The sequence below is a fragment of the Canis lupus genome, chromosome 10, assembly GCF_011100685.1.
Source record: "Canis lupus familiaris isolate Mischka breed German Shepherd chromosome 10, alternate assembly UU_Cfam_GSD_1.0, whole genome shotgun sequence".
NCBI lineage: Eukaryota > Metazoa > Chordata > Mammalia > Carnivora > Canidae > Canis > Canis lupus.
In genome coordinates, this window is record NC_049231.1 from 47,128,139 (window position 1) to 47,149,910 (window position 21,772).

The 21,772-nt window shown below is 39.2% G+C and overlaps 1 protein-coding gene and 1 long non-coding RNA gene across 2 annotated transcripts in view; one reads left to right on the plus strand and one right to left on the minus strand.

Moving 5' to 3' along the window:
• Positions 1-14,203, minus strand: part of THADA (THADA armadillo repeat containing) — a 327,437-nt gene extending 313,234 nt beyond the window's left edge. The window contains 8 exon segments of the mRNA NM_001109959.1: positions 2,700-2,887; positions 7,253-7,301; positions 7,560-7,592; positions 7,704-7,852; positions 12,396-12,526; positions 13,231-13,325; positions 13,584-13,683; positions 14,123-14,203. Of these exon segments, the coding sequence (NP_001103429.1) occupies positions 2,700-2,887; positions 7,253-7,301; positions 7,560-7,592; positions 7,704-7,852; positions 12,396-12,526; positions 13,231-13,325; positions 13,584-13,659 (721 nt within the window). The 5' untranslated portion in view covers positions 13,660-13,683; positions 14,123-14,203.
• Positions 14,204-16,021: 1,818 nt separating this feature from the next.
• On the plus strand, positions 16,022-20,872 carry LOC111097721. The gene is made up of 2 exons (XR_005365807.1): positions 16,022-16,828; positions 18,638-20,872. It is a non-coding gene; the product is annotated as an uncharacterized LOC111097721 (long non-coding RNA).
• Positions 20,873-21,772: the final 900 nt, after the last annotated feature.

The window sequence follows — 21,772 nt, forward strand, 5'->3', positions numbered from 1 at the left end:
CTTTGCTATCACTGGCACTGTACCCAATGCAGCCAATCTCGGCTTGCTATCTTCTCTTTGTTTTCTATCAGCCTCTGGTTTGTGAGAAAGTTTACCAAATATGGTGAATTATTCAACCTGAGCTAAGAATCATAAATACCTACCATAAACTACCTAATAAACATCCATTCTGCCATTTATCACTGCTAACAGAACTGTGACTTTGATTGGGGCACCAATGTGCTCAGCCAAAGACAGTATACTTGCTTCTTCAATCTTCCCTGCAACTAAAGGTAGCCATGAGGGTTCAGGCCAATGGGATGTAAGTAGGTACTTAGGTATTTTTGTTTCTCCTGATTAAAGAAAAAATGAAACTGGCCTTCCTTCCTGTCTCACACATATTCGTAATTCCAGAACTACAGCAGTCAAATGGCAGCTACAAGGTACAAACATGGGAGTGAAAGTCAACATGCTGAAGATAGCCGAGCAGAAAGGCAGAAATGTTTAGGTCCTAGACTGCATACAGCAGTTTGGGATCATCTGCCTCTGAACTTCATGTTATGTGGGGGTGAGGGGAGGCACATTTGCTTAAGTCTCTGAAATTTGGTTTTCTGTTACTTGCAGCCAAACATTTTACTGACAGATGAAGCTTTAAAACCTTGGGGAAGAACAGCAGTGGACAGGCCCGTCAACCACCCAGAAAAGAGGCCGCCTCATATTAAAATCAGGTCTTCTCTGTATTTTATCAGTTGTGTGTTGTTGTTTTTTTAAGATAACAATGTCCTCTTTTAAAACAGATCTGTAAATTGTATCTTAGAGTAACACTTTCATTTTTTTTTGTAAGGTTTTATTTATTTGAAAGAGAGCATGCACAAGCACGGGGAACAGGCCGAAGGAGAGGGAGAAGCGGGCTCTCAGCTGAGCAGGGAGTCCCATTCGAGGCTTGATCCCAGGACTCTGGGATCATGACCTGAGCCAAATGCAGTTGCTTAATCGACCTGATCCACCCAGGTGCCCCTCCTTTCCTTTTATAACTACCTGAGATCCTAGCCAAAATAAATGAATAAATAATGCTATTTTGACAATATATCTAGCACTTTTACTAGTTACTAGGACTCAAAACATATAAACAATGAGGTACTATTTTTTTCCTATTAGACTAGCAAAACCAGAGTCAATTACTGCTCTTTATAAACAAAAGTTCTAGGGATCCCTGGGTGGCACAGTGGTTTGGCGCCTGCCTTTGGCCTAGGGCGCGATCCTGGAGACCCGGGATCGAATCCCACATCGGGCTCACGGTGCATGGAGCCTGCTTCTCCCTCTGCCTGTGTCTCTGCCTCTCTCTCTCTCTCTGTGACTATCATAAATAAACAAAAATTTAAAAAAAAATTTTATAAACAAAAGTTCTAAATCAATCCCATTTATTTTTTAATTAAGTTAATATTTATGCATACATGACCATATAGAACGTGAGGTAAAGGGTAAAAATGTAATTAACTTTTTATAAATACTCACGTGTTAAGTATCATTTTTCCATTAATCATATTGTAATGTAACACACTGATACAGGAAAATAGCCACAACAAATGTATAGCTTAACAAATTATTTGAAAGTGAACACCCTTGTACCCAGCATCCAAGGTGAAAAATCGAACTCAGGCACCCAACCCATAAGGCTCATCCATATGTCTCTTCCCAAACATAAACCCTTTTCTCACCCTGAGTAAACATTATCGTGACTTGCAAAGTAATGGCTTTCTGATTTTTAAATGGTTTTATTAATCAAATGTGCATCCCTAGACACTACAGTTTAATCCTGTACATTTTTCAAAAATCTGATACACCTTTTAAGTGCCTTTCAATCTACAAGTGCCCTCTCCACCCCTTTCATTTCATTACAATTTCTCTATTCAAGAGCTCTGGCCTTGATCTGCAGTTTCCCACAGTCTGGATGTGGGTCTGCTTTGTCCTAATGCAGTTCAGCATACTCTTCTGTCTTCTGTAATTCCTGTAAATTGGCAGGTGACCTAAAGATCAGTCTCAAGCTCAGCCCCTTTGCAAAGCGTGTATAGGTGGTAAAAGCAAGACTCTAAAGGGCACATGCTGTCTGTCTGTTCTGTAATGTTAGTAGTTGCTGATGCTTAATGCCTACATCAATTCATCAGGTTACAAAATGGTAATACCATTTTAATTTATAGTTTGAAATGCTTTTAGAAAGAGGGACTTCCTCTCATTTACTATTTGGCTTCCCAGGAACACAGATCATATGAATAGAAGCAACACATGAGACATATAAGGGGGAATGATGACCACCCCCACAAGGACTACTGTCATTACTTGAGGATGAAGCCTGCTCCTAAGGAGAACTGTATGGTTTATGTTCACCTTTCCAGACCTTCCTTCCAAGTATGGACTCTTCTTATTGAGAACTTTCTTTTGCCATTTAAAGTCTGGGGCTTTTCAACCCTAAGACTGTTAGGTTTTCTTTTTTACAAAACACACACATTTAGAAAAGTCCTTCAACATTATTCCTTGCAGAATTGGTATATTTGAAAGAAAAAGCATAAAAAAACCTTATAACCCAGGGCCTTTCCCCATTTTAAGGAGCTGGGGGAAAAGAAGTTCTCCATCTCAGGTAAGTATCAAACATTTCATACCATTATTAGCAAAAGCTGAGTGACACTCAATTATAATCATCATTTTTATGGTCTTATACTTACCATCACTTAAAAACTTGGTGAAAATACTCAGCAATCCACACATACTTTGCCATGTGGGAGAACTGGAAGTCTTCAAATGAATTCTCTGAATGTCTTGTATTTTCTGCACCAACATCACTGAAACTCTAGTGCCTACCAATAAGTCATTCATCAACTGTGTCTGAACTATACGATTTCCAGCAAATTTTCTATAATGAAAAAAAGACGTTATTCCAAAAGAAAAGTCACATGAAAATGCCACCATTTCTATCCCTCTGCAAAAGAAATATTACCAATCAAAGGGCCAAAATTTGTTTTAGATTATGTTAGACATCTATACCTCTCTCTTCCACTCCCATAACATTCCAATTACTTGGACATTTATTGCAAACTTTCAATGCTCTTACCTCAAAATATCCCTCCTTCTCTGCTAACAACTAATCTCATTTCTTCTTTTAGAGTAGAAATAACAGGTAAAATGAATGCCACAATTTCTAAACTTGAACACTCCCTCAACCTTGATCCACTTTCCTCACTTGTTTTCCAAGACACTAAGCTCTCCTCCATTTTCTCCCACTTCACCATTGCTCCTTCCTATATACCTCAGCTAGTTCATCCACTTTTCCCCAATCTCTTTATGTTACAGCTCTCCACAACTCAGTCTTTACTCTCCCTCTTTGGTCCAGTTACTTTATTCCCTTGATGCTGATTTCATAAAGTACAAACTTTAAATTATAATCTGTATGCTGACAATTCCCAAATTTTTATCTCCAGCCTCAACTTCTTTCTAATCCCAGACTTATATATGCAACTTCTTACTCAATATCTTGATTTCAATGTCCAACAGACAGACATCTCAAACTACATGAACTCATCTTCAACTCCAAATCTGCTCCACTTGCTGAGATCTCTACCCTACAAAAACTTTGTCATCATCCTTGACTTCTCCCTTCCCTACTCCACTGTAAGAAAATCCTGCTGTCCTACCTTCAAAATATATCCAGAATCAGACCACCTCCACTGCTACTCTTGGTCTGAGTCACTCACACCTCTCCCTTGGATTAATGCAATGGTCTCCTAACTGGTCTCCCAGCTTCTATCCTTGCCCCCACCCCCAGTCCATTCTCAACATAACAGAACACAGAGTGATGACATTAAAACAGAAGTCAGGGAAAACAGTTTAGGAGTCCTTTATAAAGTTATGATCCACTAATTCTGCTCTAGGTATATACCCAAAAGAACTGAATGAAGGGCCTCAAACAGGTATTTGCATACCGATGTTTATAGCAGCATTATTTATATTTAGCCAAAAGGTAGAAACAACACAAATGTACATCAGCATAAGAATGGATAAGCAAGGGATCCTTGGGTGGCGCAGCGGTTTGGCGCCTGCCTTTGGCCCAGGGCGCGATCCTGGAGACCCGGGATCGAATCCCACGTCGGGCTCCCGGTGCATGGAGCCTGCTCCTCCCTCTGCCTATGTCTCTGCCTCTCTCTCTCTCTCTCTCTCTCTGTGACTATCATAGATAAATAAAAAATTAAAAAAAAAAAAAAAAAAAAAAAGAATGGATAAGCAAAATGTGGTACATACATTACAGTGGAATGTTATTCAGACAAAAAAAAATTCTGATACATGCTACAACATGGATTAACCCTGAAAACACACAAAAGAACAAATATTGCATTCCATTTATGTGACATATTTAGAATAGGCAAAGTCAAAGAAACAGAAAGAAGTTACCAGCAAGTAGGAGGAAAAAGGCCGTGAATTTTCTTTTAGACACAATGAATTTGATGCACTTATAAAACATCCAAGTGGAGATGTCCAAGAGGCAAATGACTATATGAATCTACCACTTCAGGGAAGAGATCTAACCTGGAGTGAGAAATCTGGGAATCCTGAATATATAGATGACAATTTTTTTGTCCTGGGAATCCTAAATACACAGAAGTAGATGGTATTAAGCAATAAAAACAAATAGAATAAAAAGGATAGAACCCATATTTAACAGAAGAAGAATCTAAAAAGAGACAGAGAAGGCACTACTGGAAAGAGAAAGGGAGGCCCCATGTTAAAGATGGCACACAGAGGCTAAAATAAAAAACACAAGAGACAATAAGTGTTGGTGAAGATGTGGAGAAAAAGGAACCCTACTGTATACCTGGCAGAAATGCAAATTGGTACAGCTACTGCAGAAAACATGGAGATTCCTCAAAAAATTAAAAATAGAATTACCATATGATCCAGTAATCACACTATTGGATATTTACCCAAATATGTGAAAACACTAATTTGAGGGCAGCCCCGGTGGCGCAGCGGTTTAGCGCCGCCTGCAGCCCGGGGCATGATCCTGGAGACCCTGGATCGAGTCCCACATCGGGCTCCCTGCATGGAGCCTGCTTCTCCCTGTGCCTGTGTCTCTGCCTCTCTCTCCCTCTGTGTCTCTCTCATGAGTGGATAAATAAAACCTTTAAAAAAAAAAAAAAAAAAAAAAAAACACTAATTTGAAAGGATATATACACCTCTCTGTTTACTGCAACAATAGCCAAGATATGGAAGCAATCCAAGTATCCACAGATATATGAATGGATAAAGATGTGGTGTGTGTATTGTGTGTGTGTGTGTGTGTGTGTAATGGAATATTATTCAGCCATAAAAAAGAATGAAATCTTTTTGCAACAACAGGGATAGATCTAGAGGATATAATGCTAAATGAAGTAAGGCAGTCAGAGAAAGACAAATACTGTATGATTTCACTCATATGTGGAATTTAAGAAACAAATGACCAAAGTAAAAAAAAAAAAAAAAAAAGAAAAGAAACAAATAAAAAAGGATACTTATCTATAGAGAACAGATGGTTTCCAGAGGGGAGGTAGCAGGGGGATAGGTGCATAAATAGGTGAGTACACTTATTGTGACAAACACTGAGTAATGTATAGAATTGTTGAATCACTCTATTGTACACTTGACACTAATATAATGCTGTATGTTAACCACCATACTGGAATAAAATAAAAACTAATTAATTAAAAAAAAAAAAAAAAAAAAGAATAGCACACAGATACTACCTATATTCTCTCCCAGAACCTCAGTAAACCAACAGCCACAGGATTGAAAACATAAAAAGACAAAATATGAAGAGCAACAAACAAACAATAACAATAAAATTTTGGAAGCACACAGAAAACTGATTCAGCAGAAACCAAAAAGGTAAATACTGGGGCACCTGAGTGGCTCAGTTGATTAAGTGGCCAACTCTTGGTTTTGGCTCAGGTCAGGTCATGAGATTAAGCCCCGCATCAGGCTGTGTGTTCAGCGTGGAGGCTGCTTGAGATTCTTCCCCCTCCTTCTCCTTCCCCCTCTGTTCGTGTCCCCCCCATAAAATCAATTAATTAATTAATTAATTTTTTTAAAAAGGTAAATATTGGGATGCCTGGGTGGCTTAACAATTGAGCAGAGTCTGCCTTCAGCACAGGGCATGATCCTGGTCCAGGGATCAAGTCCCGCATCAAACCCCATGAGGAGCCTGCTTCTCCCTCTGCCTATGTCTCTGCCTCTCTCTGTGTGTCTCTCATCTCTAAATAAATAAAAATCTTTAAAAATTAAAAGGTAAATAGGTAAGCCAGAAAATCATCCCCAAAACAACCTGATTTGCAGCCCCAAAAGGCTAAGAAACTGTTGGCATCAGGTACTACTTGATATGGAAATAAATGTAAGGCTGAAAATAGGAAGACTGGCTGCAAGTCTGTTGAAGAATAAGAACCAGCAAAAAACTGGCTTACCTAGAGAAGGTAAAACAACATGCACAGATAAGGCATGAACACCGTAGTGCAAACAAGAAAATTAGGTAAATATATGAACAATGAACAATGAATGCCAAATGCCACAACCTCAGCTTTCTTCACTCCTTCAGCAATCAGAATTTTAAGCCAATAGTTTGGTTCCATGGTGAATCTGTTACCCATGCAAAAAGACCTAACAATATTGACATCATAGGTTTTCCAAAGAAATAGCCTGCCTAAAGTAGCCTATAAAAAAACCTGAAATTAAAAAAAAAATTTAAAAAATTTAAAAACCTGAAATAAACCCCATCAATATGCACTGATTCAAATCAACTCTCAGTGCCTCATCCTTAAATATAAGCATTTGGCCAAAAATCACTTCTGATGAAAGCTTCTAGCAACAAATGCAGTGACTGAAAGCATCAAACAGGAAAAAAAGCAACTTAGAAGAAAGAGAACTATGTAAAGATGAGAAAACTATTAAAGAAAAACTATCATTAATATCCTCAGAAAGATAACCAGATATTTCATTCATAAAATGATGCTATGAGTAAGGAACACTCATGGAGGAAGAAACTCATTCTCATATTCTTGTAATAATTTATTTGATTTTTTAAATTAACTATCAAACCTCTAAAAAAAGTAAATTTCAATAATCAGGTCCAATATTATCAGTGAGGGATACAATGAAGCACATTCTGGAAACTTTTTTTAAATTTCCTTTGTAGAAAGACAACACGCAACCTCAAGTGTACATCCACACCTGTACAAGCATGCAAACAGATACTTGCCGATTTTCTTCTGAGATTTCAATTAAACTCTTCTGCAGAAAATGAAGCACTGAAACAAAAAGAATATATCATGACAAAGCAGAACCTCCAACTGTAAACTTTAATGTCAGTATAAGAAAATATTTTAAGTCACTGTTACCTATAATGATATCATGGTATAGAAGTAGAAATTAAAAAGGAAGGGGCATGATGCATCTTAGTAATCTGCAAGACTCTACCCACTGCCAAGAAATTTAAAAGAACCAGTTCTAAAATGACTCATACAAGCAGTTACCCCCTCAGAATAAAACAAAATAGCAGGACTTACCATTTTTAAGAAGATTATTAACACCTGCTCTACCTGTAGGGATAAAAACATTAACACTGGTAAGGAGCCTCAGAACCAAAATTAACATCATTTAAAAAGAATGATGTAATGACAGAAAAAAAATACACAAAAAAGCTGGCTTACCCAAGTCAAAGTTCTCCATACAAGAAGATATATTGTCAATTACTTTCCTATAAGAGTATAGATCAGTAGTATTCAATTCTTCCTGAAGACGAGAAGTAAAACTTTGTATAGCCTCAGTTAGAAAAAATTCAGGTAGGCCATTTAGTGAGCTAGAAAAAGAATCAAGTATTAAAAATCTGACAACCGTGTGGTAAGTAGATGTATGGAGTGGGAAGGGAATCCTACAAATGAAGGAATTCTGAACTACCCCTTCAAAATACAGCCAGAAAATTTTAACTACATGCTCCAATCACTGAAACTCCCTGCTTCCATCTTGCTTCCATCCTCAAGAGAGTAGCCAGAGTGATATTATAAAAATACCATAGTAGTCTTCTACTAAAATCGTCCAACAATGTCCCTCTCAAATTAGTAACCATAGTGCTGACAATGACTTACCAGAGTCTACACACTCTAGCCCCACCATCATCTCACCAGCCTCATCTCAAATCTTGTTCATTTAGCTCTAGCTACATGGACTTCCTTGTTGTGACAATATACCAAAGCCTTTGCTCTTGCTATTTCCTCCACCTGACACTCTTCCTTCAAATAGACCCAACAATCATTCTCTCATCCCTGAGATCATGACCTAAGCCACCCAGGTGCTCTCCAGATGAAGTATTTTCAGAGAAGCAGGTAATTTTATACAATCTTATAGTAGAGAAAGCATACATAAGGAAGGCATGAAACTCAGAATTTTTTTTTTTTTTAAGATTTTATTCTGAGAGAGTGAGAGAGCATGAGCAGGGTGAGCCTGAGGGGCAGAGGGAGAAGCAGGCTCCCAGTTGAGCAGGGAGCCCAATGAGGGGCTTGATCCCAGAACTCTGGGATCATGACCTAAGCCAAAGGCAGACTCTCACCAACTGTGCCACCCAGGTGCCCCGAAACTCAGAAATCTATACAAAGAAAAACATTAGTGGGATTGATTACTAAGAAAGGTTTTGTAATTTTTATAAGGCAAACACATCCTAAAGAAAGTTCAAAGACAAGTAATAAAACAAAGGAATGGGGCACCTGTGTAGCATAGTCAGTTGAGATCCAACTCTTGGTTTTGGCTCAGATCATGATCTCAGGGTTGTGAGATTGGGCCCCACATGGGGCTCTCTGTTCAGCACAGAGTCTATTCTCTCTCTCCCTCTGACCCTCCCATTCATGCTTTCTTTAAATTAAAAACACAAATCTTAAAAACAAAATGAAAAGATCTTTAAAAAAACACCAAAGAAATATATTTAGAGCTCTTATACCCATGCCATGTTTTCTTTATTGGCAAAACCCACTTCTCACTAGAGAGGCTAAAGGTGTGAGAGTTTCCACTTCTCAGCCCTTCTTACAACCAGAAGGGTAAATGACCCAATCTTGACAACAGAAAGTGATGGAAAGTGTCCTGGAACCTTGTGCAAAGTGTTTTTCTCTCCAATAAAAAGAAATAGAGAAGAGGAAATTTTCTTTATTTTTTTCTGGATGCTGTCATGTCTGCATAAGGTGCCAGTAACTGCTACAGCCCCTTGTAGTTCTGAAGGAATATACAGGCAACACTTGGGAGAAAAAATGGAAAATATCAAGCTCTATGACATTGTTGACTACTTCCCCACAACCCTAGAACCGGCCAGTTATTTGATCATTTGCTCTTTGACACATTAAATACATTTACTTATATAAGAAAAAGAGAGTGCCTGAGTGGCTCAGTTGGTTAAGTGTCTGCCTTCAGCTCAAGTCATGATCCCAGGGTCCTGGGATGAAGTCCCACATCCGGCTCCCTGCTCGGCAGAAAGCCTGCTTCTCTCTCTCCACCTGCCTACTGCTCCCCCTGCTTGTGCTCTCTCTCTCTAAAATAAATAAAATCTTAAAAATAAATAAATTAATTAAAAAAGGAAAGAAAAGACATTCTAACAAGGAAATACAAAAGATACATAATCACAACTAGTCAAACTCTACATATTAAAAAATGTTCAATCTCACTAGTAATCTGGAAGTGAAAAGTAAAACAGAAGGTTATTTTTTTATCTATTAGATCTTAAATAGTTTAAAGATTGATATTATCTAGTGTGATAAAGATATGAAGACACTGGCACTCTCATTCATTGTTAGTAAGAGTATAAACTTGGAATAGCTTTTGGGAGTACAGTTTAGTAACATCTTTGGTGAAGAAATTCCACCTATAGGAATTTATCTCAGGGAAATACACATAACAATTATAGACATAATTAAGAATACCATGCATCATTGTTGGAATAATGAAAACAAAACTAAACACCAATAAATATATACATAAAATTGTTGGCATTACCCATATTATGGAATATTTATAGCTGTAAGAAAATATAAGGACTTTTGGTGGGAACATAAAATAATGCAGACATTATGGAAAATAAAGGAGGTTCCTCAGAAAATTAGTAATAGAATTACCATATGATCTAGTAATTCACTTCTGGATATGTATCCAAAAGAACTGAAAGCAGGGCCTCAAACAGATATTTACATACTCATGTGCATAGCAGCATTGTTCACAATAGTCAAGAGGAAGAAGCAACCCTGATGTCTATCAACAGAATAATGAATGAATACAATGCAGTGCATATGGACAATAAAATATAATCCAGCCTTAAAAAAGGACAAAGATCTTGCCACATGCTATCACATGGATGAACCTTGAGAACATTATGCTAAGTAAATAAGCCAATCAAAAAAAAGAAAAACACAAATATTCCACTTACATGTGGTAACTAAAGTAATTAAATTCATAGAAGCAGAAAGTAGAACTGTAGTAACCAGGAGCTCGGCAGAGGAGCAAATGAGGATTTACTATTTAATAATACTGGGTTTGGGGACGCCTGGCTGGCTCAGCAGTTGGGCAGCCGCCTTTGGCTCAGGTCATGATCGCGGTATGCTGGGATCGAGTCCCACATCGGGCTCCTGCAAAGAGTCTGCTTCTCCCTCTGCCTGGGTCTCTGTCTCTCTCTCTCTCTGTACCTCTCATGAATAAATAAAAATTTTTTAAATAAAATAAAATAATAACAATAATAATAATACTGGGTTTGGGTTTTTTTAAGTAAGATTTTACTTAAAAAAATAAATAAAGATTTTACTTATTTATTCTGAGAGACACAGAGAGGCATAGACATAGGCAGAGGGAGAAGCAGGCTCCATGTGGGGAGCCCAATGTGGGACTTGATCCCAGGACCCCAGGATCACGCCCTGAGCCAAAGGTAGACACTCAACCACTGAGCCACTCAGGTACCCCAATAATACTGTTTATAGAGTTTCAGTTTTGCAAGATGAAAAAATTCTGGAGATATACTGCAAGACAATGTAAATATACTTAATACTCCAAAATGATTAAGATGGAAAATTTTATGTTGTGTATTTTTTAACACCATTAAAAAAAACAAGGATTATACTGACATGAAAGTATCTCTAAGACCTTCTTCAGTGAAAAAAAAACAGGTTACAGAGCAGTGAGTAGAGTATAACCCCATTTATGTAAAAATAAGAAAACTAAAATACAATACCCACACTAAACCCAAAGAAAAGGCCTCAGGATGTAGACACCAAAATGTTAAGTCATGACCTTTACTAAAGAAAGTAAGATATGCCAGAAACAACAAACCAGAAGGCTCACTTATTTTGTTCACTTCTATATTGCTTAAAGCCTTTACATCAAGCATATATTGCTGTATTACCTGTATAATTAAAAATTTTTTGGTTTTTTTTTTTGTTTTTTAAGATTTATTTATTTATTCATTCAGAAAGAGCAAAGAGAGAGGCAGAGACACAGGCAGAGGGAGAAGCAGGCTCCATGCAGGAAGCCTGATGTGGGACTTGATCCTGGTTCTCCAGGATCACACCCCGGGCTGCAGGCGGCACTAAACCGCTGCACCACCCGGGCTGCCCTAAAAGTATGTTTAAACCAAGAACAAGGGCAGCCCAGGTGGCTCAGCCGTTTGACACCGCCTTCAGCCCAGGGTGTGATCCTGGAGAGCCAGGATCGAGTCCCATGTTGGGCTCCCTGCATGGAGCCTGCCTTCTCCCTCTACCTGTGTCTCTGCCTCTCTCTGTCTGTGTCTCTCATAAATAAATAAATAAAATCTTTAAAAAATAATAAACCAAGAACAAATGGAAAAAAAGGAAAAAGTAATAGCAAGATGACAGATTAAACTTAACCAATAATAGCATTAATGTAAATTGACTAAACCAGGAGTCAGTAAACTACAGCCCATAGCCTGTTTTATTAAGGCCTGTGACCTAAAAAAAAAGCCATTCCACGTTTTTAAAAAGTTGTAATAAGTATAGACACCTGGGTGGCTCAGTGGTTGAGCATCTGCCTTTGGTTCAGGGTGTGGTCCCAGGGTCCTGGTATCGAGTCCCGCATCATGCTCCCCACAAGACAGCCTGCTTCTCCCTCTGCCTATGTGTCTGCCTCTCTCTCTCTCTGTCTCTCATGAATAAATAAATAAAATCTTATTTAAAAAATTTTTAATTAAAAAATAAATAAATAAAAATAAAAAGTTGTAATAAGTAAACAAAACAGAGACCATATAAACTGTTAGTGACGTATTTCAGTTCAGTTTTACCAAGCCAGGAGAACTTTAAATACTGATTACTTTTGGTCAAATTCAACATTTGTAATGTTTAACTTCCTTTCTTTTTTATCCTTACCTTGCTAAGACTTTCTTCAAGGGATTCTTTACACTCAGAGAAAGATAGATGCCTGCTAAAATATCCAAACAACTTCGAATAATGGGATCACATGCACCATTCTTATCTGCCTTCTCCAGTAAAGGCACAATCTACAATCCAAAAAATTCAAAATCACAGTAATTTTTTCTAAAATCAAGTATATAGAGCAAAGTAACATAGCCAAATACTCTTTTAAGTCTCAATTATAATGTGAAATATATTCTATAGTGCATTGTTGAGGATACCGATTTAAATACCTATTTTAGTAGTTTTTAACTTTTTAACCCATATCTCCAACTCCCATTTTACTCTCCAGACCGACCTCTATTAAGAATTAGACTTATTAATGGCTTAAGGTATAGGAATTCTGTTGCAATACTGAAAAACCAGTAATATATATAATTGCTTCCCCCCAAAATTATGCAAGTTCAAAAGGTAAACCCTAATACTGAAACACTGGTAAGGAGAGTCTTTATATTTTAAATTAACTTTTTAATATGTCTGCTAAAAAGTTTGAAAGGTTCAAATAGAGATAATTTTTAAAAATTTATCTCCACAGAAAAGATATGCACAATTGTCTCATTATCCTATAGCTTTCTAGCTCCAATGTTGGTGGAAGGCTGAATATGGCATCTACTGATACTCTGAATAAAATGAGATTATACAACAAACAGAAAAGGAAAGGAAAAACCTCTATTCTTTAATGACACATTGATATTAAATAATCGGGTGCCAAAAACTGTCAGTTAATTTTAAAAGTCCATAGTAGCATGATAATCTCAAGATGTATCCATGAATATCAATCCAGTCTTACCTGTTTAACATAATGGATTTGTGACACTCCATCAGTGAGTTGTACACAGTATAACAGCAAAGAAGCTAAATTCTTTCCTTCCACATCAGCCAAAACTAGATAACACACAAACAGAAATTTCTTCAAGGATCTAACAACATACGCACATGAGTTTGCCAAAAAAAAAAAAAAAAGGCAGGCAGAACTTAGTCTGAAGACAGAATTTTTAGGAAACCATTTTACATGCAAAATTAAATGTAAAGAACATGGAAAAAATTAAATAGCAAGAGTCTGAACAAGATATTTAGTCTCAGAGATAAAAATACCCTGCAACCCAGGAAAGAAAGAAAGTAATGAAGTCAGAAATCACTTACATCTCAAAGTTTCAAGGTCTTGATGGCAAATAGTCAGTGCAGTTACTTGCATTTCTTTTTTCTTCTTTACACCCATTTTAAACAGAATTAATGGTAGTCACTGCAAAAAAAGAAGAGTTTATTTTTTTATTTTTATTTTTTTAAAAAGAAGAGTTTAAAGCATTGTCTAATTCAGGATTTCTGAACCTCAGTACTATTGGCATTTGGAGCAAGATAATTTTTTGCTATGGGGTATCATTCTATGTATTGTAGGATATTGAACAGGTTCCTGGCCTCTGCCCATTAGATGCCAGCAGCATCCCCTTCCCAGCAAGTTATGACAATCGAAAAATGCCAAATGTCTCCTGGAGACCAAAGTGGCCCCAGGTTGAGAATTACTGGTCTAAGGATTTTTGCTCCAAAAAAGAAAAACATTTTTTAAGCTCAACAAGAGTTTATTATTGTCTAAAGTTACTATTACCTATTATGACCCAGTCTTTGTATTTTAAAATACAGACAACCTTCAGGCACCTGGGTGGCTCAGTTGGTTGAACGTCTACCTTTGGTTCAGGTCGTGGTCCCGGGGTTCTGGAACGGAGTCCTGTGTCAGGCTCCCATGGGGAGCCTGCTTCTCCCCCTGCTTGTGCTCTCTCACACTCTGTCAAATAAATAAATAAAATCTTTTTAGGAAAATTTTACAATAAAAAATAAAATACAGCCAACCTTCATTTTAGTAATAAATAACAATAAAAAAAAAATGGTGTGGTCTTTCTAAAAGTAAACTGGGCCCAACTAACCTCAGTGCCTTCCCAGTTAACCAGAGGTGTTTGGCCTGGAGACAAAAGGATGGGGACAAGTGCTATAAAGCAGCTGTTGTTGTTGGAGGACTGTCAGAAAAAGAGGAGATATTTTCTGTCTTGCTAAAGAATTAGGAAATGTCAGTGCAAGTTTCAATGAGGCAGATCCCTGCTTAATGTAAAGAAAGAACTCTCTAATCCACCTATGTATGGCACAGACTGCCTTGTAAGCAGAGAATTTCCCCATCCTGGAAATATCCCACCAGAAGTTGTATGAGGCCTCTGCAGCTGGACCCTTGCAATAGCCTCACAGATGGTCTATTCTCTTCTCCCTTGATTCTGAGGACTCCCCGCTTTTCACAGGCATCATAGCAATCTTTTTAAAACTCTAATCAAATCTAATTACTCGCTTGCTTAAAACTCTGCAAGGGATTCCAGTTACACTTAGAATTAAATCCAACTTGATACTTGAGACCTTGGCCTTCGAGGCACCAAGGAATTTGGTCCTGCCTTCCTCTGCATTTCATCTCAAATCAATCTTCTCTTCACCATCCGAGGGGCTTTGCCTTTCCTCATACCTCTGCCTGTTAATGCTTGTTCCACCAGATCTTTGCAAGATCTTTTTCCCATCTTTCAGGTGTCTTCTCAAATAGCACCTCCAATGAGAAGCCTTCCATGACCACTCAAACTATATCAAATGCCAGCACTCCAACTCACAGATCATTTCCATTACTCTATTTTCTCCATAGTACTACTACTACCTAAGACCGCAAGAACTTGTTTATTTATATATTGTCTGTCTCCCCCAGTAATAAACTCCACGAAGGCAGCAACTTTCATCTGTTTCACCCACTATTTTAATTCTCAATTCCTAAAACAGTACCTGGCATATATCCAGCGGTTAATAAACATCTGATGAATAAGCAAATGAATTAATTAACAAACATTGTCAGCGATGCATGCCTTTAACAACAGAAAAGTGCACTACCCGGTTATGTATATTCTGTATCTAAGTGACAAGCCAGTCCTGACACTGAAGAACCTGTGGTCCGTCTGCAAAGTAAGAAATCGATAGGGCACTGGAATGTGAAAAACCATTTAACAGAAAATAGTAATAAAAACGGACACTGCCAGAATGGCAAGGACAAGGGAAGAACTTGCAAAATGACATGATGAGGTCTAGCGTAATAATTGGGGATCGCTTCCTAGCAAAGTGGCCAATACAGAAACTTAAGAAGAGCTGGAGACAGATAAATGAGGAGACTACTCTCTCGTAAATGCTAAGTTTACAGCAGGATACGATCGTGGAACCCTAAAGACTACACAAAAATAGGTTCGGTGCTTATGCGTGCTCAACAGACGCCTGAACCTTTGTCCTGATGAACTGGGCTTCCCCAATCGGGGAAACTCCCGTGCCCACCCTACAACAGTGCTTCAGTGACGAGAAGATGCTCCGCAAATCGTACTCCCACTGGCTGCTTCGCTTCGGACCGCTGCCTCGCTCCCATCTACACCTTCCTGGCTGACTCCCACAAACGTTCTTTGTGCAGTTTCCGAACCACGTGGAGTCCGGAGAATGACAGGCGACCCAAAACACTGGTTCAAGTGCTGTCTCCATGGAGACCTAAGCGACCGGAAATCGGTAGAGCAACCGCCAAGACCTCGCGATAGCAAAGGACGAGAATTGGTGCGAATCCCCCGGCTGCCCCAGGAAAGTGGCGGAGGCGAGCAGTGCCGAGTCGCGCGCGCTGCCGCGAGTCTGGCACACGGGACGCCCGGGAGCCAAACCTTGTGCCCGTGAGCGTCTAGGAAGAGTTCGCTGCCGTCTGGACGAGTACCGAAGCTGGTCTAGTTCTACGATGCCTCCGTGGCTCGCAACGTGGTCTGTTGACTACCGGGTCTGCGCAATGGGAGGGAGGCAAGGGAGACCCGAACAGACGTCATCGCGAGAACTGAGCGGCTGCGCTCTTCCAATCAGGAGTCCGGGGCGGTGGTGACGTCACCGGGAGCGGGTGTTAGCGAGCGGGTTTGGGTAGATGGCGGCTGTAAATAGAGCGCGCGGGGTACGCTCGCGGCGCGGGGCAAGCCCGCCGCTGGGAGGCCCTTCCGTCTCGGTCGTCTTAGGGCAGTGTAGACCTGGAGTACCTGGGCAGCACTTTAGCCTCCATCCGGGCATTCCACCCTCCTCCCACGCGGCCCGCCCAGCCCGGAGAAGGGGAGAAAACCGCCCCAGGGCTGTGAGAACCGGCGACCGTAGGGCCTGCGAGATGGGATCCTTCGGGCCTTACGCTGAAGCCACGCCAAGAGTTTTGGCTAAAACGAGAAGCGCCAAAATGAACTAACGCGTGTCGTGTCCCGAGTGCGTTTGTTCGTTCGTCAGATGGTGAATGAGCGCGAACTGTCCGAGCTCCTGCCAGGCGGGGTGGCCTAGAAGTCATCAGACGATTCATTACCTTAGAAAGAAATCAGGTGCGGGACACCACGCTAGGAGCTGGGACAGAGGGTCGGGGTAAGGTCAGGACATAGAGACGGATGCTGTGCAAGGTGGCCAGTGTGGCGGGAGCCAACGGGGGAGGTTGTAGGGAAGCCCTGACGTAGGGCAGTGGGGCCGGGGAAGTTAGGTGATGTAAAGCCCCATTGCCCTATGTCAGGGCTTCTAACTCCGTGAAATGGGGAGTCATTTTGAGCCGAAGAGTGATAGGGTTGTCTATATTTCAAAAGAATCACTGGAGCTACTTTGTAGTGGAGGCTGGACGACCAGTAAGTGAGGAAGCTATTCTTGGAAACTAGTAAGATGCTAGTGACTCAAACCAGGGTGATAGCAGTGGAAAGAAAGTATGAGGGGTGGACAGGTTCTGGATTCTGACTTGAAAAGTAAGCTAACCCGATTTTTTTAAGGATAAGCTGTGGGGGGTGAAGAAAGAGGATTCAATGAGGATCCCAAGATTTCTGATTTGAGCAAGGGGAGGATGAAATTGCCATTATGGAGTGATGGGGCAAAAATTTGGAGTGTATTTGAATGGGTGTAAAACACACTGGGAGAGGAAATGTCAAGATCAAGTAGAAACAACTCTAGTACTTCCATTAGGGTCAAATAAATGAAGCAGTAACTATGGGAATTAGAGGCAATGAAGGTTTAGGTTTTAAAGGTTCAAATAGAAAAAAAATGTTTTAATTTTTAAAAAAGGTTCAAAGAGTAACGAGAAGATAGCCTTTTGTTTTTGCAAAGCCACTTAAGCTACCAACTTGAAACTAAATTAACTTCTCTGCTTGAGGTTTTCTAGACTACAGCATGAATTTAAGCCATGAACTTTTAAGTAGCTATTTATTTGTAAAAACGTATTCCAAGGGAATTTTTAAAGAGTCCATAATCCTTAGTATATAAAAGTGTAGAAACACTTAAATGACATCTTATTGTAAAAGTGGACTACATAAAATCATGAAAAATAATATGTCCATGTTTTGTTAAGTGTTAAGCTAAAGCTTTGGAAATAAGTACCTGTTGAAGCAGCATTGTCCCCTCAATTATGGAATGGATTTTTTTATACTTATTTAATGACACATTTTCACAGATAATGATTTTTAAAATTTTTGACACTTGACAGGACATTTGATTAAAATTTGATCTCTGAAAGCCACAAAAAAAGGATATTTTTATCTAAGATTTTATTTATTCATGGGAGACATAGTGAGAGGCAGAAACAGGCAGAGGGAGAAGCAGGCTCCCTGCAGGAAGCCCAATGCGAGATTCGATCCCAGGACCCTGTGATCATGACCTCAGCCAAAGGCAGATGCTAAAGCACTGAGCCACCCGGGTGCCCAAAAAAGGCTTTAATTGCTTACTCATTTATTACTTATCCATAAAAGTCTCTATAGAAGCCAAACTACTTACCAACTCAAGCTAAGTTTCTTTTGTAAGTACTGTTTTGCATAACTGAAAAGCATAATATAGTCTGTCAGTTTTATAGTCCCATTACCTCCTAAAAAAAAATAGCTTATGGTAATCTGCAAGCAATACATGATTTACATAAAGAGTCCCTCATAAAAAGCCTTATTTCATATTTTCATGTCTAAAATGAAGTCCAAAAGCATATACTAGAGCTATGAATATTGTGTCATTTTTTAATAGAAGATGAAATCTTGCTGCTTGTTAATAAATGTTATTGTTTGTCCCCTAGTCTATGGAAGAAAGCAAAGTTCTTCTGTTATTTATCTTGCTGTATAATAAATTACCCCAAAACTTAATGTCTTCAAACACTACATTTTTACTTTTTACAGTTTCTCTGGGTCAGAAATTTAGCAGCATTGTGTGTGGCTGAGTGCTACTGGCCAGGAGTCTCCCATGAGCCTGCAGTCACCGGAAGATCTGGCTGGGGCAAGAGGAACCACTTCCAAGATGACTTAATCCAGCGTCTCTGGTTGTTGACAGGGGGCCTCAATCCCTTACCATGTGGGCTTCTCTTCAGGCTGCTTAAACAGTCTCATAACATGGTGTCAAGCCTTCCCCAGAATGAGCACAGGAAAGCAAGGTAGAAGCTTCGATGACATTGATGGCCCAGCCACGGAAGTTACACACCATTTCAACAACATTCTGTAGTCACACAGGTTAGCTCTATTCATTGTGAGAAGGGTTGACAGAGAAGTGGATCAGGAGGCCAATGTAATTGGGGAGTACCATTTTGGAGGCTGGCTACCACAGTATTAGAACACATCTGCTGGGTTTTCCTCAATTCTTGAAATGTACTAGCTAAGGAATCACGACTACGAAATAATTTTTTTTTTAAGATTTATTTATTTATTCATGAAAGAGAGAGCAAGAGAGAGGCAGAGACACAGGCAGAGGGAGAAGCAGGCTCCACGCAGGGAGGCCAACGTGGGACTTGATCCCAGGACTCCAGGATCAGGCCCTGGGCCGAAGGCAGGTGCTCAACCACTGAGCTGCCCAGGTGTCCCAGAAAGGAAAATTTTAGATGCTTTTCCAACTTTCTCTTTTTCAGCTGTTCTGATCCCTTCCCGAATTAAGAGCACACATAGCGGCTTGTCTTCCATGTGACACTCCTTTTCCTTCCCCATACACCAGGCTCCAGCTGGAGTGGCCTTCTCAATAGTCCCTGAAAGCACTGCTCCATCCATGTGCATCCATCCATCCATCCTCTCTGCTGAGAGGGCCTTTCTTATTCTCACCTGAGAAACTGCAGCACACTTGAAGACCCGTCTCAAATGTCACCTCCTCAATGAAACCTGACAAGAAATCCCTGTTCTGCCATACTTAGATTTTTGTCTCAGTTATAACAATGTCATTTTGTCATTTTGTCAGTACATGCTAGTTATTTGTATGCTTGTCAGTCTTCCTACAAGTCCTTCCAAGACAGGGACCGTCTTTAGACAGTGCCTAGTGCAGTGCTGAGCGTAAATAGCTCAGCAAATATTTGTTGGGTTAGGGTAATGGCTATCGTGTTCTTTACAGTGTTAATGGGCAGTGGTGCTTATTTTACCACCATGTGGCAACAAACTATGGAATTATTTCTACCTTTGAATAAGGAGTTCAGCCAGGATGAATATTCACCAAATTGTAGTCTGTGGTTTTTTGGGGAGTAGAATTACAGGAGGCCCTCATTTTCCATGCTATTTCGGCATTGTTTGAATAATAGTATGTTTTTTCATGTGGGATGTAGCACTCATACAGGAAATAAGTATTTACAAAGAAATTTTACCTTATTAACTTCCTACCCAAAAGTATGTTAGAATAACTTGTTGACTCAAATTAGTTAATATACAAATAGAATACATTCAAATAGAAGATTACTTTGTGAAAATTGAGCAATTTTATTCACACAGTGCTCAGTACTGCACTAGGCAGTAATCCCAACTCTGGAATATGTTGGTATTTTGATAGGGATCGCATTAAATCTATAGATTGCTTGGGTGGTATGGACATTTTAATAATATTGACTTTTCCAATCCATTAGCATGGAATATCTATCTATTTGTGTCATCTTTAGTTTCTTTTATCAGTGTTTTATAGTTTTCAGAGTACAGGTATTTCCTTGGCTAAGTTTATTCATAGGTATTATTTTTGGTGTAATCATAAATGGAATTGTTTTCAATATCGTGTTTTTAAAATTCAGCATTATTGCTGCTTATGCCTTTTAAATCAAAAAACCAAATATTTAAAAGAAAATTTAAGTCAGGAATGAAGTAATAAGGAAAAATATTTATAAAATAATATGACCTAAAAAAAAATGAAAATAAATAAATAAATAAAATAATATGACCTAAAAATATTGGAACAGAAAATTATGTATACATTATGTTTACAACTTCATAAAAATATAGATACTGTGAATAAGGGTTGGAAGAGAATGTGTTTGGAAAAGTAGTTTATTAAGCTGGTAAGATTGAACATTTTTTCTTCTTAAACTGCCTTTAATGTTGTAACACTGGGTTAATAAACTTTTCTTTTAAGGCCTGTTTTTGTAATCACCAAAAAGTTAACATTTTTTACTATTTGAATTATGTTACTGTCATTTTATTTTATTTAGATTTTATTTATTTTTTTGGTGGGGAGTGTGTAGAGAAGGGCAGAAGGGGAAGGAGAGGGACAAGCAGACTCTGCGCTGAGTAGGAAGCCTGACATAGGGCTGCATCTCACAACCCTAAGATCACTACCTGAGCAGAAATCAAGAGTCAGCCGCTCAACCTCCCGAGCCACCCAGGGGCCCGTGTTACTGCCTTTAAAGAAAGGCAACGGTTTAAGGAACCTCCACACAGTTTTCCAGAGTGGCTGCACCAGTTCACATTCCCACCAACAGTGTAAGAGGGTTCCCTTTTCTCAAACAGTTAAAATAGACCTGCCCTACGACCCAGCAATTGCACTGTTGGGGATTTACCCCAAAGATACAAATGCAATGAAACGCCGGGACACCTGCACCCCGATGTTTATAGCAGCAATGGCCACGATAGCCAAACTGTGGAAGGAGCCTCGGTGTCCAACGAAAGATGAATGGATAAAGAAGATGTGGTTTATGTATACAATGGAATATTATTCAGCTATTAGAAATGACAAATACCCACCATTTGCTTCAACGTGGATGGAACTGGAGGGTATTATGCTGAATGAAGTAAGTCAGTCGGTGAAGGACAAACATTATATGTACTCATTCATTTGGGGAATATAAATAATAGTGAAAGGGAATATAAGGGAAGGGAGAAGAAATGTGTGGGAAATATCAGAAAGGGAGACAGAACGTAAAGACTGCTAACTCTGGGAAACGAACTAGGGGTGGTGGAAGGGGAGAAGGGCGGGGGGTGGGAGTGAATGGGTGACGGGCACTGGGGGTTATTCTGTATGTTAGTAAATTGAACACCAATAAAAAATAAATTAAAAAAAATAAAGAAAGGCAACAATTGTGT